We start from the raw sequence: 24,472 nt of genomic DNA on the forward strand, positions 1-24,472 counted from the left end.
TTTTTTTTCAACGAGCACTAGCATTCACCGCGGAGTTACCCGGACATCAATACTAGCCGGGATTTTTCAACGGGGTCGATATTGGATATTTTTTTATAAAACCTTTTTATCGCCATGTTTGCACGATTCAAAACGGCCAGCAGCGGGCTTTTTGAGCGCACCTTTGTCCAGTCGCAGCGTACCATAATTATGGGCCGTCTTCGTCCATTTGCTCAGAAGAAAAAGCCCACCGTTCCGAGAGAGGAGCGCGCAAAGAAGTCCAAAAGAATTGTCCAATTGGTAAAGGAAGCGATCGAGAACGACGAGCCACATTTCACTGTGGGTGCGAAGAAATTGTACTTCCCATCCGCAAGGGTCACCTTATTACGTCCCAATGCGAAACAGACTCCATATCAAGCCAAATTTCTGGTGCCCAAGTCTTTCAACAAACTGGACCTAAGAGACTACTTGTACCATCTGTACGGCCTACGAGTTCTGAACGTGACGGTTGCCCTGACGCCCGCAACATGGGAGTATCCTATCGGTCCAGGGTTCAGTTCTAGACACAGAGTCGCGCAAAAAAAGAAAATGACTGTGGATCTGATCGATCCATTTGTGTGGCCGGAGGAGACAGAATTTTTCAAGAACCAGGCAGAATTCATTGAGCAGAGAGACGCATACAGAGACGATAAGCTTGAAGCGATCGGCTCGGACAAGCTGAAGCCTTCCAAGGCATTCGAAGGAATCATAGACAGACATCCGCAACCGAAGAACTTTGTTCCAAAAACAGTCGAGAGACAGATGAGAAATCTCAAAGACAAGGCCACGCTCCAGGAGAAGCAGCTCAGAACAGAAGAATTCATTTCCCAACATATCCAGCTATAATCCTGTACATATAAATCCAACATAATAAAAAGCTTGAAATCAGAATCGTAACTATTCATTCGCAAAAGTAGCAGAGCTGTTTCTGGATTTCCAGCCAAATCCCCACGACGGGCGTCTGTTCTGGGGATCCGTGCCCGACGGAGTCACCTTGCGCAGCGATCCCGACGAGTTCCGCTCCTGGAGCCGCGGCAAACTCGTGGTGCTTGCGTTCGCGCTGTGCAGCTCGTCTTTATTGACAACGTCGTACTCCTCCCGCACGTCTTTGTGCTCACCGAACACCATACTCCTGATCGGCGAGATCAGCGACGAGAACAATAGCTGAGGATAGTAGTCCGTCACGTTCTGGCCGGTGGACGGAGCTCTCCAGCCAGACGACTGCCACAGCTCGTTCATCACCTCAGCCGTAGACTTATCCTGCTTGGACGCAACGTTGAGCTTGAGGAACTGGTAACTGGGCACGTATTGGTCAATGATCTTGTTGTAGAAGTCAGCGCCGTAGGTGGCCACGTCGGTGGTCTTAAGATCGCCGATATAATGGTTCAGCACAACCAGCCAGTTCTTGAGATAGTGGTGGTAGAGAATATACGAGCCTGTGACGCTGGTGCCCGAGGAGTCCACGGAAACCAGCGGAAAAACCAGCCAGATCCGCAGATACAGGATCAACAGCGAGCTGAACGGAACGAAACTGAGCACAGTGCTCACTACCCTGTTGGAGATAACAAGCGTGCAAACGGCGAGAACAAGCCAGTACACAAACCATCTTTGGAACTGGCTCTGTGGCGGCAAAACGATGGGCTGTCGCGACTGGTCGACATTGGTCAGCAGCTTGAACGATTCCGCCAACGGATACAAGTATGAGACCCAGACGCCGATCACAGCAAACAGGACCCCAAACATGGTCTAATTGTCGATAGCAAATTCAGTGTGCAGAGTTCTGGTTAAAGGAGGCCTGAAAAGCAAAAATCAACAATCTCAATCACAGACTGTTAACCATAGCAATATGCAGGACCAAATAGTTTTACTCAACTTTCTCCACTGTAAAAACGGAATTAATTAAACTGAGCTTTTTTTTATCTCTATCAATGAACCAGGACACCATGACGTGCGCTGACGTAATCAGTAGGTGGCCCAGTCGTCGATGTACTTAACTAGGTCTATGAGCAGGTTCTTCGTCTCGTCGGGACTCGAGACCCAGCATGTGGTTGCGGCCGTGCGGCTGGCGTAGTCGTTCGACCCGAGAGAGTTGAACTGGTCGCCGACGTGCAGGGTGTTTTCGGCCTTGATGTCGATCTTATCGTTGGAGCTGATAAATTTTTGAAGCACCCTCACACCGTACGCTTTATCGCCAATGTCGACCCAGATGTCTGAGCCGCCGTTGAAGGCGCACCAGCGGATCTTCTTGGCCGTCGGGAACTGCTTGAGACGTTTGTCCACGCGGAGAACGATCTCCTCGAGCTGTTCGCGGATCAGTTTGTAGCCTGGCAGAGGAACCAGGCCGACGGCCCGTTCTTTGCGGATCACGGTGGCTGGGGCGCCCAGTTTGTGGACCAGGTCGTTCAGGACCTCCTGTGCAAAGTCCAGTGTCAGGACAATGTCCTCCTCGGACCAGTTGAGCATGTTTTCGAGCAGCCATCTGTCTTTGGAGTAGAAGTGCAAATTCCGCTCCTCGTTACTGTACCGGAAGAGATAATTTGCCTCGCCGCCCATGACAAGGAGGTTTTCTCTCTGGTGGTCCTTGAGCAGCGGGGACGTCTGGAGAGCGTCGATAAGGCCCTTGAGACGCTCGTAGTACTTGGTTGCGTCGTTGTAGCCGGCCGCCGTGACGATACCCACATACAGGTCTTTGGCCATTAGTTTGATGAGGTGGGGCAAAATGGGCGACTCGGCGTCGAAATTATTGCCGTCGTCGTACAGTGTGATGTCACCATCGAAGGTAATGAGCTGCAGCTTGCGATCTCGGATGGTTTTGGAATGGAAGAACCGCGACATCTCCAGAAGCTGGGCCGTGTTGAGGATGAGCCGGACATCGTTGAACGAGGGCGCCACGAGCCGGCGCTTGCTGATGGCACGGCGCTCGTCCTCGATGTAGAAGGCCTTTTCCAGAGGCAGTCTCGTGAAAAAGTTGCCAACGCTCGGAACCAGCTGCACGAGCCGAGACAATTCGGGGGTGCCGGCTTTGGTCATTTCGATGTTGTCGTCGATGAGGAGTTCGAGGTCGTGGAAGATCTCTGCGTAGCGGCGTTTTGCCTCAGAGTTCACCATGAGGTCGTCCACGGCGGAGATGCCGTTGCTCTTCACCGCGTACAGAACGAACGGCGTGGCCAGCAGGCCTTTGATCCACTCTATGAGGCCGTCGCGACGGTGCTGCTTGAGCGCGTACTCCACTCTGTAGCGACTGGTCATCGGGGGGCTGGGCTGCCTGCACTGGGTGAAGTAATTAATTGTTACCGCACCTGCACGGGGTGCCTTGCATCTTTGCACCGCAACTAAAAAAACACCACTCGCTTTAGCCGTCGCGTAAAACTTGTGAATCTGGCAATTGAGGGGGTTCTGCAGCCGCAACCCAACTTTATCGCTTCAAGGACGCAGCTGGATAGTGTCATGTGAGGCTCTGTTCTCTGGCGTAGCCTACAACGTGACCTTGCCTAAGCGGACGGCCCTACGCTCTGGCTGCTGCGCCTGCTACCACAAGAATCTCCAGCAGCAGCGAGCCGTTGCAGTAGCTGCTGCGGTGTCGGAGAGCGTCTTTCTCCACAGCGCAAATGCGGGTGAGGCCGCCAAAGACCGCATTTCCCCTGCTCCCGCGCAGTGACTCCGACATCCCCAGTTTTTGCCCTACTTGATCACAGATGGGGTCAGCGCTGTCGCTAAGTGCACCCGGCTGTCCCCACACGGGCCATCTATAAATACCGCTGCCAGGGCACAGTGTTGCCATCAATCCAAAGCGCAAAAACAAAATGGCCATTCCTGACGAATTCGATATCATCGTTGTTGGTGGAGGTTCCACCGGCTGCTGCATTGCCGGCAGACTCGCCAACCTCGACGACCAAAACCTCACTGTTGCCCTGATCGAGGGCGGTGAGAACAACATCAACAACCCTTGGGTCTATCTTCCCGGAGTGTATCCGAGAAACATGAGACTCGACTCCAAGACTGCCACCTTCTACACGTCGAGGCCATCCAAGGCTCTGAACGGCAGAAGAGCAATCGTCCCCTGCGCCAACATCCTCGGAGGCGGCTCGTCGATCAACTTCCTGATGTACACCAGAGCCTCTGCGTCCGACTACGACGACTGGGAGTCCGAGGGATGGAGCACCGACGAGCTGCTGCCTCTGATCAAGAAAATCGAAACCTACCAGCGTCCTTGCAACAACAGAGACCTGCACGGCTTCGACGGCCCAATCAAGGTCTCCTTCGGAAACTACACGTATCCAACGTGCCAGGACTTCCTGAGAGCAGCCGAGTCGCAAGGAATCCCTGTCGTGGACGATCTCGAGGACTTCAAGACATCGCATGGTGCAGAGCACTGGCTGAAGTGGATCAACAGAGACCTGGGCAGAAGATCCGACTCTGCGCACGCCTACATCCACCCAACCATGAGAAACAAGCAGAGCCTGTTCCTCATCACCTCCACCAAGTGTGACAAGGTGATCATCGAGGACGGCAAGGCTGTGGCCGTGAAGACGGTGCCTATGAAGCCGCTGAACCCTAAGAAGCCGGTCTCCAGAACCTTCCGGGCCAGAAAGCAGATTGTCATTTCGTGCGGAACCATCTCGTCGCCTCTGGTGCTCCAGAGATCCGGTATCGGAGCGGCCCACCACCTGAGATCCGTGGGAATCAAGCCTATTGTCGACCTGCCAGGTGTGGGTGAGAACTTCCAGGACCACTACTGTTTCTTCACTCCGTACTACGTCAAGCCCGACGTTCCTACGTTTGACGACTTTGTCCGCGGCGATCCGGTGGCCCAGAAGGCCGCTTTCGACCAGTGGTACTCCAACAAGGACGGTCCTCTGACCACCAACGGTATCGAGGCGGGAGTCAAGATCAGACCGACGGAAGAGGAGCTGGCTACCGCCGACGAGGACTTCAGACGCGGCTACGCCGACTACTTCGAAAACAAGCCAGACAAGCCTCTGATGCACTACTCTGTCATTTCCGGCTTCTTTGGAGACCACACCAAAATTCCTAACGGCAAGTTCATGACCATGTTCCACTTCCTGGAGTACCCATTCTCCAGAGGATTCGTGAGAGTCACCTCGGCAAACCCATACGACGCCCCTGACTTCGACACCGGCTTCCTCAACGACGAAAGAGACCTGTGGCCTATGGTCTGGGCCTACAAGAAGTCCAGAGAGACGGCCAGAAGAATGGAGAGCTTTGCCGGAGAGGTCACCTCGCACCACCCACTGTTCAAGGTCGACTCGCCTGCCAGAGCCAGAGACCTCGACCTCGAGACGTGCAGCGCATACGCCGGTCCTAATCACCTCACTGCCAACCTGTACCACGGCTCGTGGACCGTTCCAATTGGCAAGCCTTCGCCTAAGAACGAGTTCCACGTGACCTCGAACCAGGTCCAACTGCACTCCGAAATCGAGTACTCCGAGGAGGACGACGAGGCCATCGTCAACTACATCAAGGAGCACACTGAGACCACCTGGCACTGCCTGGGTACCTGCTCGATGGCTCCAAGAGAAGGCAGCAAGATTGCTCCTAAGGGAGGTGTTCTGGACGCCAGACTGAACGTTTACGGAGTCCAGAACCTCAAGGTTGCAGACCTTTCTGTCTGTCCCGACAACGTTGGCTGCAACACGTACTCCACCGCCCTGACCATCGGTGAGAAGGCTGCCACTCTTGTTGCTGAAGATCTTGGCTACTCAGGAGCCGACCTGGACATGACGATTCCAAACTTCAGACTTGGAACTTACGAGGAGACCGGACTTGCCAGATTCTAAGGAGACATGGAAGGACACACAGCTTTTGAGAAGCTTGTTTGAAAACAGTTCTTTTTCTGGTTTATATCGTTTATGAAGTGATGAGATGAAAATGATGAAAATGCTGAAATAGCGAATATACGAAAAATAAATGCAAATTAAATTCAAAATTATTTTCTTTATTTTTTAGGCTCTATTAGTCACCTTCAAAATGCCGGCCGCTTCCAAAAACGTTGTCATGATCGACAACTACGACTCGTTTACCTGGAACCTGTACGAGTACCTGTGTCAGGAGGGCGCCAGCGTCGAGGTTTTCAGAAACGACCAGATCACCATCCCGCAGATTGAGCAGCTCAAGCCGGACGTCGTGGTGATATCCCCCGGTCCAGGCCATCCAAAGACGGACTCGGGAATCTCCCGCGACGTGATCAGCCATTTCAAAGGGAAGATCCCTGTCTTTGGCGTCTGTATGGGCCAGCAGTGTATATTCGAGGAGTTTGGCGGAGATGTCGAGTATGCTGGCGAGATCGTCCATGGAAAAACCTCCACTATCAAGCATGACAACAAGGGAATGTTCAAGAACGTTCCGCAGGACGTTGCTGTCACCAGATACCACTCGCTGGCCGGAACCCTCAAGTCGCTTCCGGACTGTCTGGAGATTACTGCTCGCACAGACAACGGGATCATTATGGGTGTGAGACACAGAAAGTACACCATCGAGGGCGTCCAGTTCCATCCAGAGAGCATTTTGACTGAGGAGGGCCATCTGATGATCCAGAACATCCTCAGTGTTTCCGGTGGCTACTGGGAGGACAACGCTAACGGCGCGGTCCAAAAAAAGGAGAGCATATTGGAGAAAATCTACGCGCAGAGACGAAAAGACTACGAGTTCGAGATGAATAGGCCGGGGCGCACTTTTGCCGACCTGGAAGTGTACTTGTCCATGGGACTGGCACCGCCGCTAATTAATTTTTACGACAGATTGGAGCAAAACATCAGTGCCGGCAACATTGCGATCCTCAGCGAAATCAAACGAGCCTCGCCTTCTAAAGGCATCATAGACGAGACGGCTAACGCAGCCAAACAGGCCCTTACATACGCCAAGGCTGGAGTCACCACTGTCTCTGTGCTAACCGAGCCTACTTGGTTCAAAGGAAATATCCAGGATCTGGAGGTGGCCAGAAAAGCCATCGACTCTGTGGCCAGTAGACCGTGTGTTTTGCGCAAAGAGTTCATCTTCAACAAGTACCAGATTCTAGAGGCCCGTCTGGCCGGAGCAGACACGGTCTTGCTGATTGTCAAGATGCTGGAGTTCGAGCTGCTTAAAGAGCTGGTCGCGTACTCAAGACACCTCGGAATGGAGCCCCTGGTGGAGGTCAACAACGTAGAGGAACTGAAAGTGGCCGTCGCGGTCGGAGCCAAGGTGATCGGCGTGAACAACAGAAACCTGCACGACTTCAGCGTGGACCTGTCCACCACGGTGAAAATGAACGAGCTGCTTCCAAATGACGGACCAAAACCTCTCCTTTTGGCGCTGAGCGGGATTTCGACGCCCCAGGACGTGTCGAACTACAAACAGCACGGCGTGTACGGGTTCCTCATAGGCGAGGCGCTGATGCGCAAGGGCAACCAGGTCGGCGACTTCATCGCCCAGCTCCACAAAGCAGAGTAATCAAGGCGGAGCCTAGCTGGTGTAAGGGTGTGTGCTGTGTAATTGTATTGCAGAAAAGTCAAAGCACCTGGAATGTGAAAAAAGGTTCACTAGTTTCTGTTATAAATAGAAAAAAACAGTTCACCATGCGGACGATATACTGGTTCTACTCGCTTGTCTTTTTGTGGACGGGCGTGTTTGCCGACGTGGAGCCTGTCTCCCCAAGCTCAGGCGACACTTTTACGGTTGACGGCTCCACTGTGAAGTTCAACGTGACATTTAAAGACGACGGCGAATCGCCTAGCATCAACGACGCTCTTTCCTTCACTCTGCTGCTCATGACCGGTCCGAACGACGATATCGAGCAAAGAGCCAGCCTGGCATCATCCATCACATTAAGCGACCTTGACGACGACAACACGTACCAGGCGTCCGTGGAAGCTAGCGTTGGTGCAGACGGATACTACTACGTTCAGATTTATGCCGACTACGGCTCGGAGTCGTACACGATTCACTACACGGACAGATTCAAGCTGGAAGGTATGACTGGTACCTTGAAGACGTCGGGTACTGGCGATCCTCCTGACGCTCAGCAGATTAGTGTGGAGCAGTCCATCAACTCTGCCTGGTTCACCATTCCATACACCAAACAGACGGGAAAGACGAGATACGCTCCAATGCAGACCCAGCCTGGAAGCACAGTGACAGCCACCACGTGGTCCAGAAGGTTCCCTGCCTCCTCTGTGACGTACTACTCCACCATCTCGGGGACTCCCGTTGTTCACTCGACGATCACCGCCGGCTGGTCGTACACCATGAGTTCTCTCACGAACTACGCCACGCCTGCGCCATTCCCGAGCGAAGTCGGCTGGTACGCCCCAAGCAAACGGTTACAGAGCGCGACATTGGACAGTTCCTACAGAAAGATGAAGAAACGGAGATGGGACGATTAAGACACAAACACATGTAGCGATATTAACAGAGTATAAATCCAGCTAACTCAGACTAGTGTAGAAGAGCTGCGGCACCTTGTGGCTCATTTCCACCAGCTTCGTCACGGCAGGCTCGCTTATTTGATCGCCAAAATCAATGATCTGGATCACCTTCACGCTGTTGTCTGTGTCCACTATACCAATACACTCGTACCAGTTGTTCAGCAAGAGCGACTCGAGCAGGGCCTGCTGGTTTTGGAACTTGAGCTGGATAGAGCCGTTGCACTGGACGATCGCAGTGCCTGCGCCGGTGGACTTGTCGATGAGTTTGCCGATGACACGGACGGTTTTTTTCGTGAATTGCGAGATGATGCTGGCGTCCACTCTGATCGACTCCATAATTAAGCTGCGATTAATTCAATGATTATTTTGCCGTTAGCAGTTTACGCGTCTGACAAGTTGCATTTACGTAATTCCAAGCCAGAGGTTGGCAGGTTGGCGTGGTGCAGAGATGGCGGTCTGAAAAATTATTGAAAAAGTGTTGGACCAAATACATCTTCTCATCATGATCTTCCTCAAAACCATGCTGCGGGTTGTGGACAACTCTGGCGCCGAGCTTGTCGAGTGCATTAAGGTTCTGGGCAAGAAGCCAACCAACCACGCCAATATCGGCGACAAGGTCGTTGTCGTTGTTCAGAACGCAAAGTCTCTCAACCAGCATCTCACAGGCGCAAGCGCCAGCAACAGAGTCAAGAGAGGTGACATCTGTCGTGCAGTGATTGTGCGCACAAAGTCGCCAACCCTGAGACCTGACGGAAGTGTGATCAGATTCGACGACAACGCATGTGTCCTGATCAACCAGAAGGACGAGCCAATTGGAACAAGAGTCAACGGAGTGGTTGCTAGAGAGCTCAGACGGAAGAACTTCAACAAGCTGGTGTCCCTGGCTCCGAAAGTGGTGTAAGAAGCGCAACGTATAGTACTGTATATATCGACACTCAGTGGTCTGTGTAAGGATGTGGAATATCGAGAAAAAACTTTCAGTCTATTATTCTTCATGACAAGAGCCAGCCAGCTTCCGAAGGCCTCGCGGGCCCTCTTTCTGAAGGATCTTCCTGCATCGCGTCTTACGAGACAAAGAGAGAATTTGAACCTGATTGCAAACTACAAGGACTCCGCATACAAGTTTCCCCAGGTGTCAAAACTACATTTGATCTTTAAAAGTCACAACGCCTACGGCCACATGGGGGCGAAGCAGTTCTGGAAGTGGAATCTTCGGACGATCTGTTTCCACAACCCGGATGTCAACATTGAGGTCACCCGAGTCAACTGTCCGACAAAAGAGGAGCAACTGAAGTGTCCTAGTGTTTTGAAGGTGGTGTACGCGGACGGTCGCGAGAAGAAGATCGATTGCAAGCACAAACACTCTGATGATATTATGAAAGAGCTGGTGGAACTCACGCAGGCTGTGAAGTGCCCAGAAGACGAGATCCCGGTGCTCAAACAATAACTGTATATAGACGAATAAACGGTCAGCCAAGAAGATTGCGCAAGCGAGGCTTTGTAGAAATGCTGCAAGGGCGGGTGCGAGTGCGCCACTCGGGGCTTATGATATCGAACGAGGTCTGCGTTGGATGACACCACGTCCAAAACTATTGGTCAGGATAGCAGACGATCGGCGCGACGATCGTATTTTTCGTTTAAAAAAACACACCATTTTATATAAAATCACGAAAAAAAAGAGATATAAATTTGGTGACATTGTTCGTCTTTGGCCATGTCTGGAACCGCTGCCTTGATTCAGGAAGTTCAGAGCGCTGGACTGTACGTTTTGGACGTTATTCTGGCGCTGAGCACGGCTCAGAAGATCATGATTGTGGTTGCCCTTCCTTTCGTTTACTCTATTGTTTGGCAACTGCTTTATTCCCTGAGAAACGACAGAGTGCCTCTTGTTTTCTACTGGATCCCTTGGCTGGGATCTGCCATTCCATACGGTATGCAGCCATATGAGTTTTTCGCCCAGTGTCAGCAGAAATACGGTGATTGTTTCTCTTTCCTGCTGTTGGGAAAGGTCATGACTGTGTATCTGGGTCCCAAGGGCCATGAGTTTATTTTGAACGCCAAACTGAACGACGTTTCTGCTGAGGAGGCCTACACCCATCTGACGACACCTGTGTTTGGAAAGGGCGTGATTTACGACTGTCCAAACTGGAAGCTCATGGAGCAAAAGAAGTTCGCCAAGGTCGCCTTGACCAAGGACTCGTTCATCAAGTACGTCCCAATAATCAGAGAAGAGGTTCTTAACTACGTGAACTCTGACAGCCAGTTCAGGGGCAAGAAGGGCAAGGTCAACGTGCTGAAGTCCCAGCCAGAGATCACCATTTTCACGGCCTCGAGAACCTTGCTTGGTGAAGAAGTGAGAAGCATGCTCAACACTGGATTTGCTAAGCTGTACTCCGACCTTGACAAAGGATTCACCCCAATCAACTTCGTGTTCCCTAATCTGCCGCTTCCTTCCTACAAGAGAAGAGACGAAGCACACAACATCATTTCCAACACATACATGAAACTGATCAACAAACGGAAGCAAGAAAACGACATTCAGGACAGAGACTTGGTTGATGCCCTGATGAAGAATTCTACATACAAGGACGGCACGGCGATGACCGAGAGAGAGATTGCTAACCTGCTGATTGGTGTTCTGATGGGAGGCCAGCACACGTCTGCTTCCACCTCGTCGTGGTTCCTGCTCCACCTCGGCGAGAGACCAGATTTGCAGGAAGAGCTGTACAACGAGATCAAGTCTGTTCTTGGTGACAGAAAAGAAGTGACCTACGAGGACCTGCAGAACCTTCCTTTGGTCAACAACACCATCAAGGAGACACTGAGACTGCACATGCCTCTGCACTCGATTTTCAGGAAAGTGATGAACCCGCTGCAAGTCCCTGACTCCAAGATGATTGTTCCAAAGGGTCATTACGTGCTTGTCTCTCCTGGTTTCGCCATGACAAACGAAAAATACTTCCCGAACGCCAACACGTTCGAGCCCCACAGATGGGATGTGTCTCAGAATGCTGGATCGTCTGATTCAGACACAGTGGACTACGGGTTCGGTACTATTACAAAAGGTGTTTCCTCGCCATACCTGCCATTTGGAGGCGGTAGACATAGATGTATTGGTGAGCAGTTTGCATACACTCAGCTGGGAACTATTCTGGTCACGTTCATTCAGACATTCAAGTGGACCAGTAAGCTTCCTAAGGTTGATTACTCTTCTATGGTGACTCTCCCTGAAGAGCCTGCTGAGATTGAATGGGAGAGAAGGGCAGATTAAGTAGATTGGCACATTATTTAAGTTTCTCTTTGGTTGACCACCTGTAGCTCTTTTTCAACAGGGTTCTTGCGAAGCTCGCTATCTTTCTTTATCACGTCGTTGATCTTTCTTGTAAGGTCGTCCACCAAATTACTGGCATGCTGACAGCAGTTCATAATCATGCTGGCGTCGATGTTGAGGCCTCCGCATTTCACCATCTGACAAAGCTCCTTGTTCTTGTTGATAGTGAGCGTCATCGAGCCCAGACTGAGTCTTTCTTCTAACAGGTTTGCATCCAACAAGATCAACTCGTTGTTCAGGTTTCCTTTTATATTCTCCTCGTCGTCGTTTGGATTGTAGAATTGGAAGGTGAAACACAGCGGAATATGCAGTATCGAGAGCGGAACCGGATTTCTCTGGTCCTCGTCAAATAGAATGACGTTGTTTCCATCGATCTCCATGTCAGGTTTACGGAAATGGAGCAGTGCTACCATGACAGCGATAGACGAGATGTCAATGAAGTTCCCGTCGTAATTCAGAAACTGCAGATCGGCGCGGACAGCCCAGCACTTGGAACCAGCGATTATGCAGAGACTTTCAAGATCAAGCGCTCCAGAACGTCGCACGGCCTTCTCAATAAGTCTGGAAATTAATATCTCGTCGTTCGATTGTTTGCTTCCTGTGGTGAGCCCGCTCTCAAAGAATGGCGAGCAAATGGGTGATATATCTGTGCTAATCTGAAATATTCCATCAAACGGACGGTCTTCGTACGGCTTGGTGATTTCTGCCGTGACTCGACATGCAACTTTGGTTTTCCCCAGGCTCACCTCAGCATATCCGTACTCATCGCGAGAGACAGAGATGTGGACATCTCTCATCTGGAGCAGCTTGCGGCCGTCCAGCCGGATGTTCTGTTCCAAGGCCGCAAGCACAAACTGCTTTTCGTTGTTGGAAATGTCGTAGTCCCTGACCATGTTTTTTTTCAAATTATTTATTCTCTTCAACTATTTTTTTCCATTAATTCTTTTATTTGTTGCCGTCCAACATGATTTCGCCATTGAAACAAATCAGCCCAAATAAAAGCGCCAGGCTGCTCAGGTCGCTTCTCTCGGTAAGCCGGTACTCGACCGGAAACCTGAACTTTTTCAACCGCTCGACACTTCCTTCCAACACCATCATCAGGTTTGTTCCTCAGCAAACGGCCTGGATTGTGGAGAGAATGGGAAAGTTCAACAGAATACTGAAGCCCGGTCTCGCAATTCTGCTACCGTTCATTGACAAAATCCAGTATGTGCAGTCGCTGAAAGAGGTTGCCATTGAGGTGCCATCTCAGAACGCTATTACTGCAGACAATGTGACCTTGGAAATGGACGGAGTTCTGTACTACAAAGTGGTGGATGCTTACAAGGCGTCCTACGGAGTCGAGGATGCACACTACGCAATTATCCAGCTGGCCCAGACCACAATGCGCTCGGAGATCGGCCAGATGGCGCTCGACCTTGTTCTGCGCGAAAGAACCATGCTGAACGTCAACATCACCACCTCCATCAACGAGGCTGCCAAGGACTGGGGTATCGAGGTGTTGAGATACGAGATCAGAGACATCCGGCCTCCTGTCAACGTCATCAACTCGATGAACCAGGTGGTGGAGAAGGAAAGACAGAAGCGTGCCAACATCTTGGAATCCGAGGGTCTGAAGCTCAGTGAAATCAACATTAGTGAGGCCCACAAACAGACAGAGATCCTGAAGTCCGAGGCCGAAAAAAGCAAGAAGATCAACTGGGCCAAGGGTGAGTCTGATGCCATGTTGCTCAAGGCCAAGGCGACGGCCGAGTCTATCAGACTGGTTGCCGACGCCATTGCCAATAGTCCGCACGGCAAGGAGGCCGTGTCGCTCAACATTGCTGAGAAATACGTGGAAGCTTTCGGCAAGCTGGCAAAGGAGACAAACACGGTTATTTTACCTGCCAGCTTGGACAACCTGCCCAAACTGATTGCTAGCGGTATGAACATCTACAACCAGCTGAACGACACCGAGTTGGCCCAAAAAGTGTTGACAGAGCCGCAGCCACCAGCACAGCACAAGGAGGAAAAGAATCCAAAGAACAATTAATGTACATACGGTAGTAACGAGCAGCTGCTACACCTTTTTCTTGAAGAAGCCGTCGAGGGCTCCCTTGCCGACAGCGACTTTTTTCACCTCTTTGCGCACCACTTTTTTCTCAACCTTGCGTTTCTTGGGATTTGCCGCGTTCATCCCGTTCAGCGTATTGATGTTTTCCTCGGCGAGTGCCGTCATCTGTTCTTTCTTCCTGTATTCCATCATGTAGGAGTCCAGAATCTCAGTTGGATACAGATTTTTCAGCTCGGCCACATACTTTGCGTCCACGTAGGAGCTGATCAGCTCAATTGCAAGCTGCTTTCTGCTCACTTGCAGCACCTCGTCTGTTGGCTCGAAGCCGGGCAATGCAAGCTTTTTTTTTGTCGAGGCGACTAGCGCGGACGGCAGATTCTGTGCCAGACGGTCCACTTTTGAGCTGAGATAGCTGACGATCTTCTGCATCGAGGGCTTGTAAAAGGTCTCTTCATTTTCGTCGACGCTCTCACATATTTGCAGCAACGGCTTCCGCAAATTCACGCCGTTCTCCAGCAGCTCCTGAAGCGTCTCACACCCTTCAAATTGCTCCAGCAGGTCCTGGAAGCTCACCATGCGCACACGTTCGCGGCTCAACGCGTCGGTGAAAAAATCCAGCAGCAGATACACGGGGTTGTATTTGGTAGCTATCCAGAGCTCGCAATTATTTCCTACCATGAGACTGTCCACGGACGCGTCCATGGCGGCTAGGAAGATGGTTTTAAGTGGCTGTTGCTTCTTGGTTAGTTTCTGGGTTGTATTGTGCGGATCTTTGAAATTGGTCTTGTTGAGCTCGTACACCAGTCCGTTGTTGACCACCAGCTGGGACCTCTTGTAAGGCTTGATGGTCTTGAACGGCGTTGTTAGGTTGCACGGAACGACAATAAGCCGTATATTGTCCTCGTTAGTCGACACTGTCATATATTGTTACGCGTGAAAGATAGCTCGAAAAATTAAATTATTTTTTGTTCTATGATTTTATTTAGACTCTCCAGCACCAGCTCGCTGCAACGCAATCGTCTGTCCGATCTCCGAACTCTGCTGAGGATAGTGAACAAAAAATCAGAGTTCTACTCTGAAGAAGATCGCAGTGCCAATTCCGAGTCAGAGGTGGTACGACAGTTCCGCAAACTGATCCCTAAAGACCATAAGCTCTCTCATGACATCTCGTCCTGGAAACAGCTCAACGAGCCGCAAGACCTTGTGGAAATTCCAAAAGTCCCGGATGCTTTGGATGAGGTTACTCTGGACGCCTATGTGCGAACTTTAAACCGTGTGAAGACCAGAAAGTTTGATCAAAATCCGGTCTATGTCAAAAAAGCCTTCGAGAAGATCGTCGAGTCAAACGTACCGGAGAAACTGCACACGTACAATATGATTCTCAAGTTTTTTGCAACGACACATGATTTCAACAACGTCAAGGAAACCATGCGTGTGATGAATCAGAGAAAATTATACCCGACCACAGAATCGTTCAACTTTGTGCTGGGTCCGATGAGAACCAGTCGTCATGAACGGAAATTTGCGCTCATCAATATGTATCTCAAACAAATGCGCTTCTACAAACAGATCCCCGACCTTAGTACCTGCTACATTCTTTTTGAGTGTCTTTGCACGCATCGAAAGCCAATATACGATTACATGGTGAAAAATGGCTGCTCGCTGCATCCCATTCTCCCCGCTGTGATGGCCTATAAGCACGACATTGAGAAGAAGAGCTTTGGCGAGCTAATGGCGGAAATGGTTGCAAACAACCAATCGTTCAAGGATGATCCGAAACTGGTTGCAGAATTTGTTAGATTTGCACTAGATGAGTACGGGCCTTCGCAAGCGTGGGATTTTGCAATGACGAGACTTGAAACCGATATAACAGAGCTCACGCCATCGATGCTGGTCCACTTTGTAAACTATTTCGTCAGGGAAAACCAGCTCTACAACGCCATAGCCATAATCAACAATTTCGACAACCATTTTCTCAAACGAAAGGTGCACAAGGTATACGAGATTTTGGCCGCGGCAATGATAGACCGCCCGAACACCGAGAACTGGTCTGTCCTGGCGCGCAGATTTTACATTGAGAGCAAGACATCGTTTTCGCGCACAATCATGCTTCCTAAAGAGGTTGCAAAGCTGCGAGCCAGAGCCAAGGAGTACGGCTACACTAATTTCAACCCGGAAAAACTCACTCACGAGGAATTTGACCTCACGTCGAAAGTGCTGGAGAATCTACAGTGGAGCGACCCTCGTCGCCCCATATTCGAGCTCCAGGACAACCAAGAGAGTTTCCAGGAAGCTGCTAAATTTGTTATGTAGTATGACATAAGCAGATGTGTAGTTTCAAAATTTCTTGTATATACATGGGCAAAATCTATAACATAACAAACTAGATTTGATGGAGCAAAGTCATTTCGGAGGCTCAAGGCCCAACGGCGGCACCAGCAATGGTACCGGGGACGCCTTTGGACAAGCTTCTGGAGTTTCGCAATATACGTTGCCTGGCGTAATGCAGTATTTGCAGTCGCAGTTTACCACAGTGGAGCGCAACAGGATGATGTCTGATTTAGAGAGGTCGGCGCTGAAACTTCGTATTGTGGAGCTTGAAGGCGAAAGAAACACGCTCAAGCTTCAAAATGAAAAGCTGAAAGCTCGTGTGGAGGAGCTGGAAAAGGGACAAACGCATACTAAGGAGCCCTCGACGGACGGATCAAGTGTTGACCATCTGCTCGCTGTGAACAATGTCGATGTAACAAGACTGGTGAAGGCAAGACAATTTCTAAAGACGGCAACCAACGAGATTCTCTACATGCTGAAAAGTCCGACGGTCGAGCTTTCAGACCCATTGCATTTTTCCAAAGATGAGACATACGAGTTCTACTCTAACCTTAATGCGCGCTCAACGCCATCTCAAAAGGCCAGCACATTATCTTCTCAGGATAGCGCTGCTGCTGATTACCTAGATATGGCTATTTCACTAGAGGCCAAAACCAAGCCACATAATGACGCTAATCACAAAGTCCCTGCACAGGCTGTTGCTAAGCCATCCAAAACCACGGTTCTTGAAAACGAGACCATTGGCAAATGTTTCCTGGTCGATGGGTTGTTATTTGCGTATTTACCGGATAAGAAATGCGTCAACGTGTGGTCTAGCTCAGAAAACGGTGTTGATCTGAAACATACCGTTTTGGTGGGGGCTACGAAGGTGGAGGACGTGGTTTACGGCAAAGGGGTGTTGGTTGTTTTGAGCGTGAAACAGGTTCTTGCGTTCAAGTTGGAGACAAAAGAGAACTCGCTTCCTCTTGCCACGTACGAATGGGACGAACCTATCCAATTTGTTGATTTTAGGGAGGATAGACTCGTTGCTGTTTTTGATGACAAGGTTGAAATACTCAAATTAGAGCGTCAAGATGAATGTTTCGAGCCGATCTATGCCATTGACCGCAACTCCGACATCAGGTTTTTGGCAGCCAAATTCACAAACCTACACGATTATGATCTGGCGATTCTTTCCAACAAATCGTTGATTTTGCGCAACACAAAACAGCAATTTAAGAGCAAGCTCACGAAAACAAAAGCATGGAACGCAACAACTTTTGATAATGTCATTGTGACACCCGAGTATGTTCTCTCGAGGGAAAAAACAGCTCTCTCTTGCATTTGGTATAAAGACTTCTCTTCTGATGAGCGCGATATTGAAGAGCTTTCAGATAAAGCTCAGCTGGGCTTCTCACTTGATGATCCAGGCTTGGTGTTTGTCGTGAGCCCCAAAAATAATGGCTGCCAGTTGCTATTCTATCAATGGAGTGATGACGAATGCAACGTTTCGTCTCAGATGGAGTTGGACGAGCAGTTCAAGGAGGTGTGCGTGGGACAGTTTGGCGGTAAAGGAGCTGTTGTGGGAGTTTCCGGAACCGGTATCTCTCTTTTCAATGAATGGGAAATAATTTAAGCAGTTCCAGCGCTATGCAAGAAAAACATCGATTTGATTTTACATCATGATTGGCAACCATTTTGTGTTCAAAAGGGTTTTGCTGACCATCCTCTTTAGCTTCTTTGCATCGCTGTTGATCTACACTGATTATTTGCAGGAATTGTACCTATTCAGCAATAAGTTCAGGCTCACAGAGTTCAAAGTGGATATGAGCACCTATCATTTCCTGAAGAGCTACTCGGACCTAGAACAGCACTCGCTATCTTCCATCAAGCTTTCAAAGGTCCTAAATACCATTGAGCAAATGAGCGGCGATTTAGATACAGCCGCTCAAGAGCTATATCTATATCCTCCATTTCCTAAATTGGATCTGGTCTATGTGGGGCCTACGTTTATCGAGAATGGGTCGCTATCGCTCAATTGTGAATACAGTTTTATGAAATTCAAATGCCGTGTGCAAGGGCTCATTCGCAGCGAAAAGACGTATTTGGTGAACACATATCTGAGCGACTCGAAATTCGAGGAGATTGAGTTCCACGCTTCCTGGAGAGATTTGGTGCAGTTCTACAAAATGAATCGCCTTAATGACGAGAATACTACCAACTTACGTCTGATAGCCAATTACCTGTTTCTTTTTGGCTTCAACGGTACCCATATCCCTCTTTTTGCGTCCCCGTCAGCTGAGGTCGACTCGGCAGTTATTGAGAATAAGATCGAGCTTTACAATAAGATACAGAGCACCATTAGGGACTTCATCGGGCTCGTCCAACTAAAGATGGTCAACTTTGCGCTCATTGCAGTTTCGTTTATTGCTGTGCTGCTATTGCATCTTATTCTTTATTGGGTGCTCTACCTGGTGTGCGGGTATCGGTCGAAAAAAAATATAGAAAACGGCCCATTGGTGAATTACGAGGATGCCATTGTGCAGGATTATAACTTACATTCCAATAGTGCGATACATTTTGACCAACCAAGGAAGCCCGATTTGAAGACCGGGGCTTCTGATCTGGAGCAGCAGAATGACAATAACGAGGATTTCCAGAATCAGGACTTATTGGGTAAAAGCCGTTTCGCGTTTGGGCTTATAATAGTTTATTGTCTCGTCCACTATCTTGTGTATTACCTTATTGACTTCCTAATTCAGCAGGCGATCAACCAGATCTTTCGCAGTGTCACAAACGGAGAAATAGAGCTGAGCGGGATCAGCAGCACAAACACGTTGGTTGCGACTTCGGGGCTGCCAGATCTGTCTCCGATATCTGATGGCTCGAATTGGAACAATAACGGCGGAGAAACGTTCACTTCGCTGCTGAACATATGTGGCTTGGTTCTGAATACGCTGATATTCAGTTTCTTCCACTACCTTTATGGCGTTTTGGTGTACGTTTACACGCTAACATGAGCATGCCAAGACTGGGCTCTCCATTTTTTTTTTTTCTTCAGCGGTGAATCCGATATATTCGAAAGCGGCTATAAAAGGGATCTGATCGTCGTAAAATGTGGGCTGTCTTGCATACGATTGACGAAAATGAAACAGTTTTTGGTGCTCCCGCTACTTTGCAAAGTTGCTTTTGGACGTGCGAATCCTATTGCGTTTGCTGAGGCTCTTGCTTTAGAGCATGGCTCTGATTATGCAAACACCATGGGTGAAATTGCAATGCTGTATCCAACTGATAGAGAATGGTCGGAAGAGGCTGAAACCATTGCTCCATGTGGTTCCTATGCCGCTCCTTCCAATAGATCGGAGTTCCCGCTGGACGACGGTTTCGTGGCTTTAGTTGCCAAGTCTCACCAGGCATGGTCTGTCAACCTCAAAATTTCCTACAACAACAATCCAACGTCCAATGATGACTTCGACACCTGGGCTGCCCACAACCTGACCAACCAGATCGACATCGGACACACGTGCTTCTATCTGCCGGACATTCCTTCGAACATCAATAGCGGAGATTATGCTACCATCCAGTTGGAATACATGGCGCTGGAAGATGAGGCGAACGTGACTCACTACGCCTGTGCCGATGTTGAGTTTGTTGAGAAGAGCGTCTTTGAGGTGACTGAGTTCGCTCTGAACTGCTTCAACGCTACCGACGACAACTACTACTCCAGCGAGGTCACTGTGGACACTTCTTCGTGGCTCTCGTCTGCCTCCTCAGCACACTTTGCTACATTGTCTGAGAGCACCACCTCCAAGGCTACCACCGCCACCTCCACGTCGAGCAGCAGCAGAAGCACAACCAGCTCTGCTTCCTCCAGCTCTTCTTCTAGCTCTTCTTCCAGCTCCCAGGGCATGGCAGGACAAGTTGCGGCCTCTGGTCCGTTCGGACTTGTTTTTGGCTCTCTCCTGTTCTTCCTTCTATAAGTGTATGTACATATGCTAGAAAGTGTATTGTGAGCTCCACCGGTAATCTTGTAGCATGATCATTGGAGGTCTCCATCCTGTTTTGAGTGTCGCACGACCCGCTTCAGTTTTTGTTCACTATTTCGAATTTTCCGTGAATTATTTTCAGTTCATGTTTAGACTCGCCAGATTAGCTACGGCACCGCGCGTTCTGCGGAGCGTGGCGCCTGTGCGCGCGTTCCACAGGTCTTCTGCTGCGTGTAGCTACGAGGAGGAGAAGGCTGTACTGGACAGCTTGTCTGCCAAGCTCTCCGAGGCCGATGTGAAAAGACTGTCTAAGATGAGAAATATTGGAATTTCTGCCCACATCGATTCCGGGAAAACCACGTTTACGGAGCGTGTGCTGTTTTACACTGGCCGTATCAAGGCTATTCACGATGTCCGTGGAAAGGACGGTGTTGGTGCGAAGATGGACCACATGGATCTGGAGAGAGAAAAGGGTATTACCATTCAGTCTGCTGCCACCTACTGTTCTTGGGACAAAGACGACGAGCATTACCATTTCAATCTTATTGATACGCCGGGTCACATAGATTTCACTATTGAGGTCGAGCGTGCGCTGAGAGTGCTGGACGGTGCTGTTCTTGTTGTTTGTGCTGTTTCTGGTGTTCAGTCTCAGACGGTGACCGTTGATAGACAGATGAAGAGATACAATGTTCCTAGAATCACGTTCATCAACAAGATGGATCGAATGGGCGCCAATCCCTGGAGAGCCGTTGAGCAGATCAACAAGAAACTGAAGATCGCTGCTGCTGCCGTGCAGGTGCCTATTGGAGCAGAAAAAGAGCTTTCCGGGGTGGTGAACATTATTGACCGCCAGTCTATTTATTTTGAGGGCTCGCAGGGAGAAAAGCTGAGAATCGAGAAAGAGGTGCCTGCCGATCTTGTTGACCTGGTTGAAGAGAAAAGAGCCACTCTGATCGAGATGCTGGCCGACGTGGACGACGAGCTCGCAGAGGTGTTTTTGAACGAGGAAGAGCCTAGCACAGACCTGATCAAGGCTGCTATTCGCCGTGCTACCATCGCCAGAAAGTTCACTCCGGTGCTGATGGGGTCTGCTCTGGCCAACAAGGGCGTGCAGCCTGTTCTGGACGCCGTTGTGGACTACCTGCCCAACCCGTCTGAAGTTCTGAACACGGCCCTGGATATTGCCAATAACGAGGCCCCGGTCAATCTGATTGCCGCCTCGAACCAGCCGGCCGTTGTGCTCGCTTTCAAGCTGGAGGAGGGCAAGTACGGCCAGCTGACGTATCTGCGTGTGTACCAGGGCCGCCTGAAGAAGGGAATGATGATCACGCACGTCAAGACGGGCAAGAAACTGAAAATAGCCCGGCTCGTGAGAATGCACTCGAACGACATGGAGGACGTGGACGAGGTGGGCGCCGGCGAGATCTGCGCCACGTTCGGTATCGACTGCGCCTCCGGAGACACGTTCACGGACGGCCAGGTGAACTACTCGATGTCGTCGATGTACGTTCCGGACGCTGTGGTGTCGCTGTCGATCCACCCTAAGACCAAAGATGCGGTGAATTTCTCCAAGGCTGTGAACCGGTTCCAGAAAGAGGACCCTACGTTCCGTGTGCACTACGACAAGGACTCGAAGGAGACCATCATCAGCGGAATGGGCGAGCTGCATCTGGAGATCTACGTCGAGAGAATGCGTCGTGAGTACAACGTCGAGTGCACGGTGGGCCGTCCTAGAGTCTCGTACAGAGAGACCGTCCTTGGAAGCACTCCGTTCGAGTACACGCACAAGAAGCAGTCTGGAGGTGCTGGCCAGTACGCCAAGGTGATGGGCGAGTTCAAGGCGACGTCCCTGTGCGACCCGGAGTACGTTGGAGCGTCGCCGGAGGAAGATATTCGGTTCAAGAATAATTTCCAGACCAAAATCGTGGGTGGAAAAATTCCTGAAAAATATCTCCTGGCCTGTAGCAAGGGATTCGAGGAGAGTTTGGAAAAAGGCCCGCTCACCGGCTCGCGCGTTCTGGGCGTGCACATGCTGATCGACGACGGTCAGACACACGTGGTGGACTCGTCGGAGCTGTCTTTCAAGACCGCCACGCAGTTTGCGTTCAAGCAGGCGTTCCTGAACGCGCAGCCGGTGGTTCTGGAGCCGATCATGAACGTGGTGATGACGTCGCCGACCGAGTTCCAGGGCGCGGTCATCGGTCTGATCAACAAGCTGGGCGGCGTGATCCAGGACACCGAGAACACGGCAGAGGAGTTCACCATCACGAGTCTGTGCTCGCTGAACAATCTGTTTGGTATTGCTTCGCAGCTGCGTGCGCTGACCCAAGGAAAGGGAGAGTTCACGATGGAGTTCAAGGAGTACCAGCCTTGTCCGCCACAGCTGCAAAAGAAGCTGGTCGAGGAGTACCAGAAGAGAGGAAAGAAGGATTAGTGTATATATCGTTGTATATAGCTCGTATAAAAAGCTTTATTATTTTTTCAAGTGAGCGCAGACATGTCGACCTTGCCCGAGTCAATCCACGACTGGTCGACCAGCTTGTCCCGGGAAGCAGACATGTGCACATACGACGACTTGATGGTTCCCTCAGAAACACCGGTCTTCTCGCTGATCCGCGACAGCGGGATCTGCTGTTTGAAAATGGCCGTCGCAAAATAGATAACCGTGGCAGCGATCGTGGTGGGCGACCGTCCCTCCAGCACACCCAGCTCCTTGAGCGTGCGAGCAATGTGCTGTGCAGAGGTGGTGATCTGCGGCGACAGACCCAGGTGCGAGCAGAACCGGCCCACCAGGTCCTCCGGATTGGTCTGTGTGGTGGAGATATTGTTGTTGCGGCGAGTGATGAGTCCGTCCTGCTCTGCGTCTTTCCTCTGAATGATCTGCTTGATGATCTTGAACACCTTCCCGATATCCTTCTTCGGCACGTTCGTCAGCGCCCAGATCTCGTTGTACGTTCTGGGCACGTCCGCCTTACGACACCCAAAAAAAATCGAGGCGGCCATGATGGCCTCCTGGCTCTTTCCCCTCAACATCTTGTCGTCGTGCACCAGCTTGTACACCTCTTTGGCGCCGTCCTGGACAACACGCGGCAACTGGTATCCGTCACAGAGTTGCGAGATCTTCGAGTACGCCGACTGTAATGCGTAGTCCTTTCTATCAACGACACTGCGGTTCTGGATCCGGTTCAGCTCCTTGGCCGCGCGGTTTCCGTCCACTCCAGCGCTGATAACCGTAGACAGCTGGTCTGAGTCGAGCACTCCGTTTGTGGCCTCTCCCACACGCGACGGGTCGTCTCCGTTCTGGTCATCGTTGGCAAACGTTCTCCATTCAGAGCGAGTATCTATTATTCGCGAACTCAACACCAGGCCGCAGAGAGCACACACGATATCCCCCTCGCTGTGTCTCTCTACAATCTCTGGCGGATACACCTTGCACTCTGGACAAACCAGAGTGATGTTCAGGTTGACGCCCTTTGGTCTTTCGGATGGCGAAGGCATAAAGACAAGAAAAAAAAAAAATTACAGCCGGTGCTTATGTAAGTACGAATATGGTCGGACTGAGTTAAAAGAGTACAAATGGGCGATGGGGGACGATTAGCAGGAAGAAGCGGGGCAGGACCGAAGTTGGGGTGGACAGTCCAACTCAATTGGCACACAACTTCGCCCAGGACGTGCGCTCCTAACAGCCGCACGACCCGTAGCTGTCTCCGTCGACATGGATGTTCACTGCGTCTGTGTAGTCGTCACTGAACTCTAGACTTTCTTCCTGTTGCAGCGCATTTCTGGCCACCACGTCGAACGCCTGCTCCACGTTGACGGCCTCCTTTGCGCTTGTTTCGAAATATGGCAGGTTTCCCATGCTGGCACACAGCGACTGCGCTTTCTTGGACGACACAAGTCTCTTGTTCTCCTCCACGTCGATCTTGTTGCCGATGACCACGAACGGGAAGTTGTCCGGGTCTTTGATGTTGGCCTGGATGAGGAACTCGTCTTTCCAGCTTTGTAGGTTCTCAAACGACTTGGTGTTGGTCACGTCGTACACCAGAACACAGCAGTCCGATCCTCGGTAGAAAGCGACTCCCAAAGACTGAAACCGCTCTTGGCCAGCGGTGTCCCAAATCTGCATGGTCACTTGTTTATCGTCGATGACAAGGTCCTTGGGCAAGAAGTCGGCGCCGATGGTGGCCTTGTACTGCTGCGAGAACTTGCCATTAATGAACTGCTGCATCAGAGACGTCTTCCCGACGCCAGAGTCGCCCAAAATAATAACCTTGAGGATGGTTTTCTTACGGGTGGACATGGGCAATTGTAAAATGATGAGGCAAAGGCAAAATTATTTACGTAAGGAGAA

At 50.5% G+C, this 24,472-nt stretch overlaps 19 protein-coding genes across 19 annotated transcripts; 12 read left to right on the plus strand and 7 right to left on the minus strand.

The window, feature by feature from the left end:
- Positions 1–114: 114 nt before the first annotated feature.
- KL928_004597 (uncharacterized protein) lies at positions 115–864 on the plus strand (the record flags this gene model as incomplete). Its single annotated transcript, XM_043205312.1, has 1 exon — positions 115–864. One exon carries the CDS (start codon positions 115–117, stop codon positions 862–864), a length of 750 nt encoding a protein of 249 aa, XP_043058089.1.
- Positions 865–915: 51 nt separating this feature from the next.
- KL928_004598 (uncharacterized protein) lies at positions 916–1,761 on the minus strand (the record flags this gene model as incomplete). Its single annotated transcript, XM_043205313.1, has 1 exon — positions 916–1,761. One exon carries the CDS (start codon positions 1,759–1,761, stop codon positions 916–918), a length of 846 nt encoding a protein of 281 aa, XP_043058090.1.
- A 219-nt stretch (positions 1,762–1,980) lies between these two features.
- On the minus strand, positions 1,981–3,267 carry KL928_004599 (uncharacterized protein; the record flags this gene model as incomplete). The annotated part of the gene is made up of 1 exon (XM_043205314.1): positions 1,981–3,267. The coding sequence occupies one exon, from the start codon at positions 3,265–3,267 to the stop codon at positions 1,981–1,983; it is 1,287 nt and encodes a 428-aa protein (XP_043058091.1).
- Positions 3,268–3,821: 554 nt separating this feature from the next.
- Positions 3,822–5,816, plus strand: KL928_004600 (uncharacterized protein; the record flags this gene model as incomplete). The annotated part of the gene is made up of 1 exon (XM_043205317.1): positions 3,822–5,816. The coding sequence occupies one exon, from the start codon at positions 3,822–3,824 to the stop codon at positions 5,814–5,816; it is 1,995 nt and encodes a 664-aa protein (XP_043058092.1).
- Positions 5,817–6,006: 190 nt separating this feature from the next.
- Positions 6,007–7,467, plus strand: KL928_004601 (uncharacterized protein; the record flags this gene model as incomplete). The annotated part of the gene is made up of 1 exon (XM_043205318.1): positions 6,007–7,467. The coding sequence occupies one exon, from the start codon at positions 6,007–6,009 to the stop codon at positions 7,465–7,467; it is 1,461 nt and encodes a 486-aa protein (XP_043058093.1).
- A 125-nt stretch (positions 7,468–7,592) lies between these two features.
- Positions 7,593–8,399, plus strand: KL928_004602 (uncharacterized protein; the record flags this gene model as incomplete). Its single annotated transcript, XM_043205319.1, has 1 exon — positions 7,593–8,399. The coding sequence occupies one exon, from the start codon at positions 7,593–7,595 to the stop codon at positions 8,397–8,399; it is 807 nt and encodes a 268-aa protein (XP_043058094.1).
- A 42-nt stretch (positions 8,400–8,441) lies between these two features.
- KL928_004603 (uncharacterized protein) lies at positions 8,442–8,777 on the minus strand (the record flags this gene model as incomplete). The annotated part of the gene is made up of 1 exon (XM_043205320.1): positions 8,442–8,777. One exon carries the CDS (start codon positions 8,775–8,777, stop codon positions 8,442–8,444), a length of 336 nt encoding a protein of 111 aa, XP_043058095.1.
- A 184-nt stretch (positions 8,778–8,961) lies between these two features.
- On the plus strand, positions 8,962–9,888 carry KL928_004604 (uncharacterized protein; the record flags this gene model as incomplete). The annotated part of the gene is made up of 2 exons (XM_043205321.1): positions 8,962–9,315; positions 9,487–9,888. The coding sequence occupies 2 exons, from the start codon at positions 8,962–8,964 to the stop codon at positions 9,886–9,888; spliced, it is 756 nt and encodes a 251-aa protein (XP_043058096.1).
- Positions 9,889–10,155: 267 nt separating this feature from the next.
- Positions 10,156–11,712, plus strand: KL928_004605 (uncharacterized protein; the record flags this gene model as incomplete). The annotated part of the gene is made up of 1 exon (XM_043205322.1): positions 10,156–11,712. One exon carries the CDS (start codon positions 10,156–10,158, stop codon positions 11,710–11,712), a length of 1,557 nt encoding a protein of 518 aa, XP_043058097.1.
- Positions 11,713–11,729: 17 nt separating this feature from the next.
- On the minus strand, positions 11,730–12,665 carry KL928_004606 (uncharacterized protein; the record flags this gene model as incomplete). The annotated part of the gene is made up of 1 exon (XM_043205323.1): positions 11,730–12,665. One exon carries the CDS (start codon positions 12,663–12,665, stop codon positions 11,730–11,732), a length of 936 nt encoding a protein of 311 aa, XP_043058098.1.
- A 71-nt stretch (positions 12,666–12,736) lies between these two features.
- On the plus strand, positions 12,737–13,804 carry KL928_004607 (uncharacterized protein; the record flags this gene model as incomplete). The annotated part of the gene is made up of 1 exon (XM_043205324.1): positions 12,737–13,804. The coding sequence occupies one exon, from the start codon at positions 12,737–12,739 to the stop codon at positions 13,802–13,804; it is 1,068 nt and encodes a 355-aa protein (XP_043058099.1).
- A 27-nt stretch (positions 13,805–13,831) lies between these two features.
- KL928_004608 (uncharacterized protein) lies at positions 13,832–14,746 on the minus strand (the record flags this gene model as incomplete). Its single annotated transcript, XM_043205325.1, has 1 exon — positions 13,832–14,746. The coding sequence occupies one exon, from the start codon at positions 14,744–14,746 to the stop codon at positions 13,832–13,834; it is 915 nt and encodes a 304-aa protein (XP_043058100.1).
- Positions 14,747–14,797: 51 nt separating this feature from the next.
- Positions 14,798–16,138, plus strand: KL928_004609 (uncharacterized protein; the record flags this gene model as incomplete). Its single annotated transcript, XM_043205326.1, has 1 exon — positions 14,798–16,138. One exon carries the CDS (start codon positions 14,798–14,800, stop codon positions 16,136–16,138), a length of 1,341 nt encoding a protein of 446 aa, XP_043058101.1.
- A 79-nt stretch (positions 16,139–16,217) lies between these two features.
- On the plus strand, positions 16,218–17,771 carry KL928_004610 (uncharacterized protein; the record flags this gene model as incomplete). Its single annotated transcript, XM_043205328.1, has 1 exon — positions 16,218–17,771. One exon carries the CDS (start codon positions 16,218–16,220, stop codon positions 17,769–17,771), a length of 1,554 nt encoding a protein of 517 aa, XP_043058102.1.
- Positions 17,772–17,817: 46 nt separating this feature from the next.
- KL928_004611 (uncharacterized protein) lies at positions 17,818–19,155 on the plus strand (the record flags this gene model as incomplete). Its single annotated transcript, XM_043205329.1, has 1 exon — positions 17,818–19,155. The coding sequence occupies one exon, from the start codon at positions 17,818–17,820 to the stop codon at positions 19,153–19,155; it is 1,338 nt and encodes a 445-aa protein (XP_043058103.1).
- A 126-nt stretch (positions 19,156–19,281) lies between these two features.
- On the plus strand, positions 19,282–20,115 carry KL928_004612 (uncharacterized protein; the record flags this gene model as incomplete). Its single annotated transcript, XM_043205330.1, has 1 exon — positions 19,282–20,115. The coding sequence occupies one exon, from the start codon at positions 19,282–19,284 to the stop codon at positions 20,113–20,115; it is 834 nt and encodes a 277-aa protein (XP_043058104.1).
- A 151-nt stretch (positions 20,116–20,266) lies between these two features.
- On the plus strand, positions 20,267–22,555 carry KL928_004613 (uncharacterized protein; the record flags this gene model as incomplete). Its single annotated transcript, XM_043205331.1, has 1 exon — positions 20,267–22,555. The coding sequence occupies one exon, from the start codon at positions 20,267–20,269 to the stop codon at positions 22,553–22,555; it is 2,289 nt and encodes a 762-aa protein (XP_043058105.1).
- A 47-nt stretch (positions 22,556–22,602) lies between these two features.
- Positions 22,603–23,619, minus strand: KL928_004614 (uncharacterized protein; the record flags this gene model as incomplete). Its single annotated transcript, XM_043205332.1, has 1 exon — positions 22,603–23,619. One exon carries the CDS (start codon positions 23,617–23,619, stop codon positions 22,603–22,605), a length of 1,017 nt encoding a protein of 338 aa, XP_043058106.1.
- Positions 23,620–23,800: 181 nt separating this feature from the next.
- KL928_004615 (uncharacterized protein) lies at positions 23,801–24,421 on the minus strand (the record flags this gene model as incomplete). Its single annotated transcript, XM_043205333.1, has 1 exon — positions 23,801–24,421. The coding sequence occupies one exon, from the start codon at positions 24,419–24,421 to the stop codon at positions 23,801–23,803; it is 621 nt and encodes a 206-aa protein (XP_043058107.1).
- Positions 24,422–24,472: the final 51 nt, after the last annotated feature.

This window comes from Ogataea angusta (genome assembly GCF_019207475.1).
Source record: "Ogataea angusta isolate 61-244 chromosome Unknown 61-244_NODE_10_length_428612_cov_89.696788, whole genome shotgun sequence".
Lineage (NCBI taxonomy): Eukaryota > Fungi > Ascomycota > Pichiomycetes > Pichiales > Pichiaceae > Ogataea > Ogataea angusta.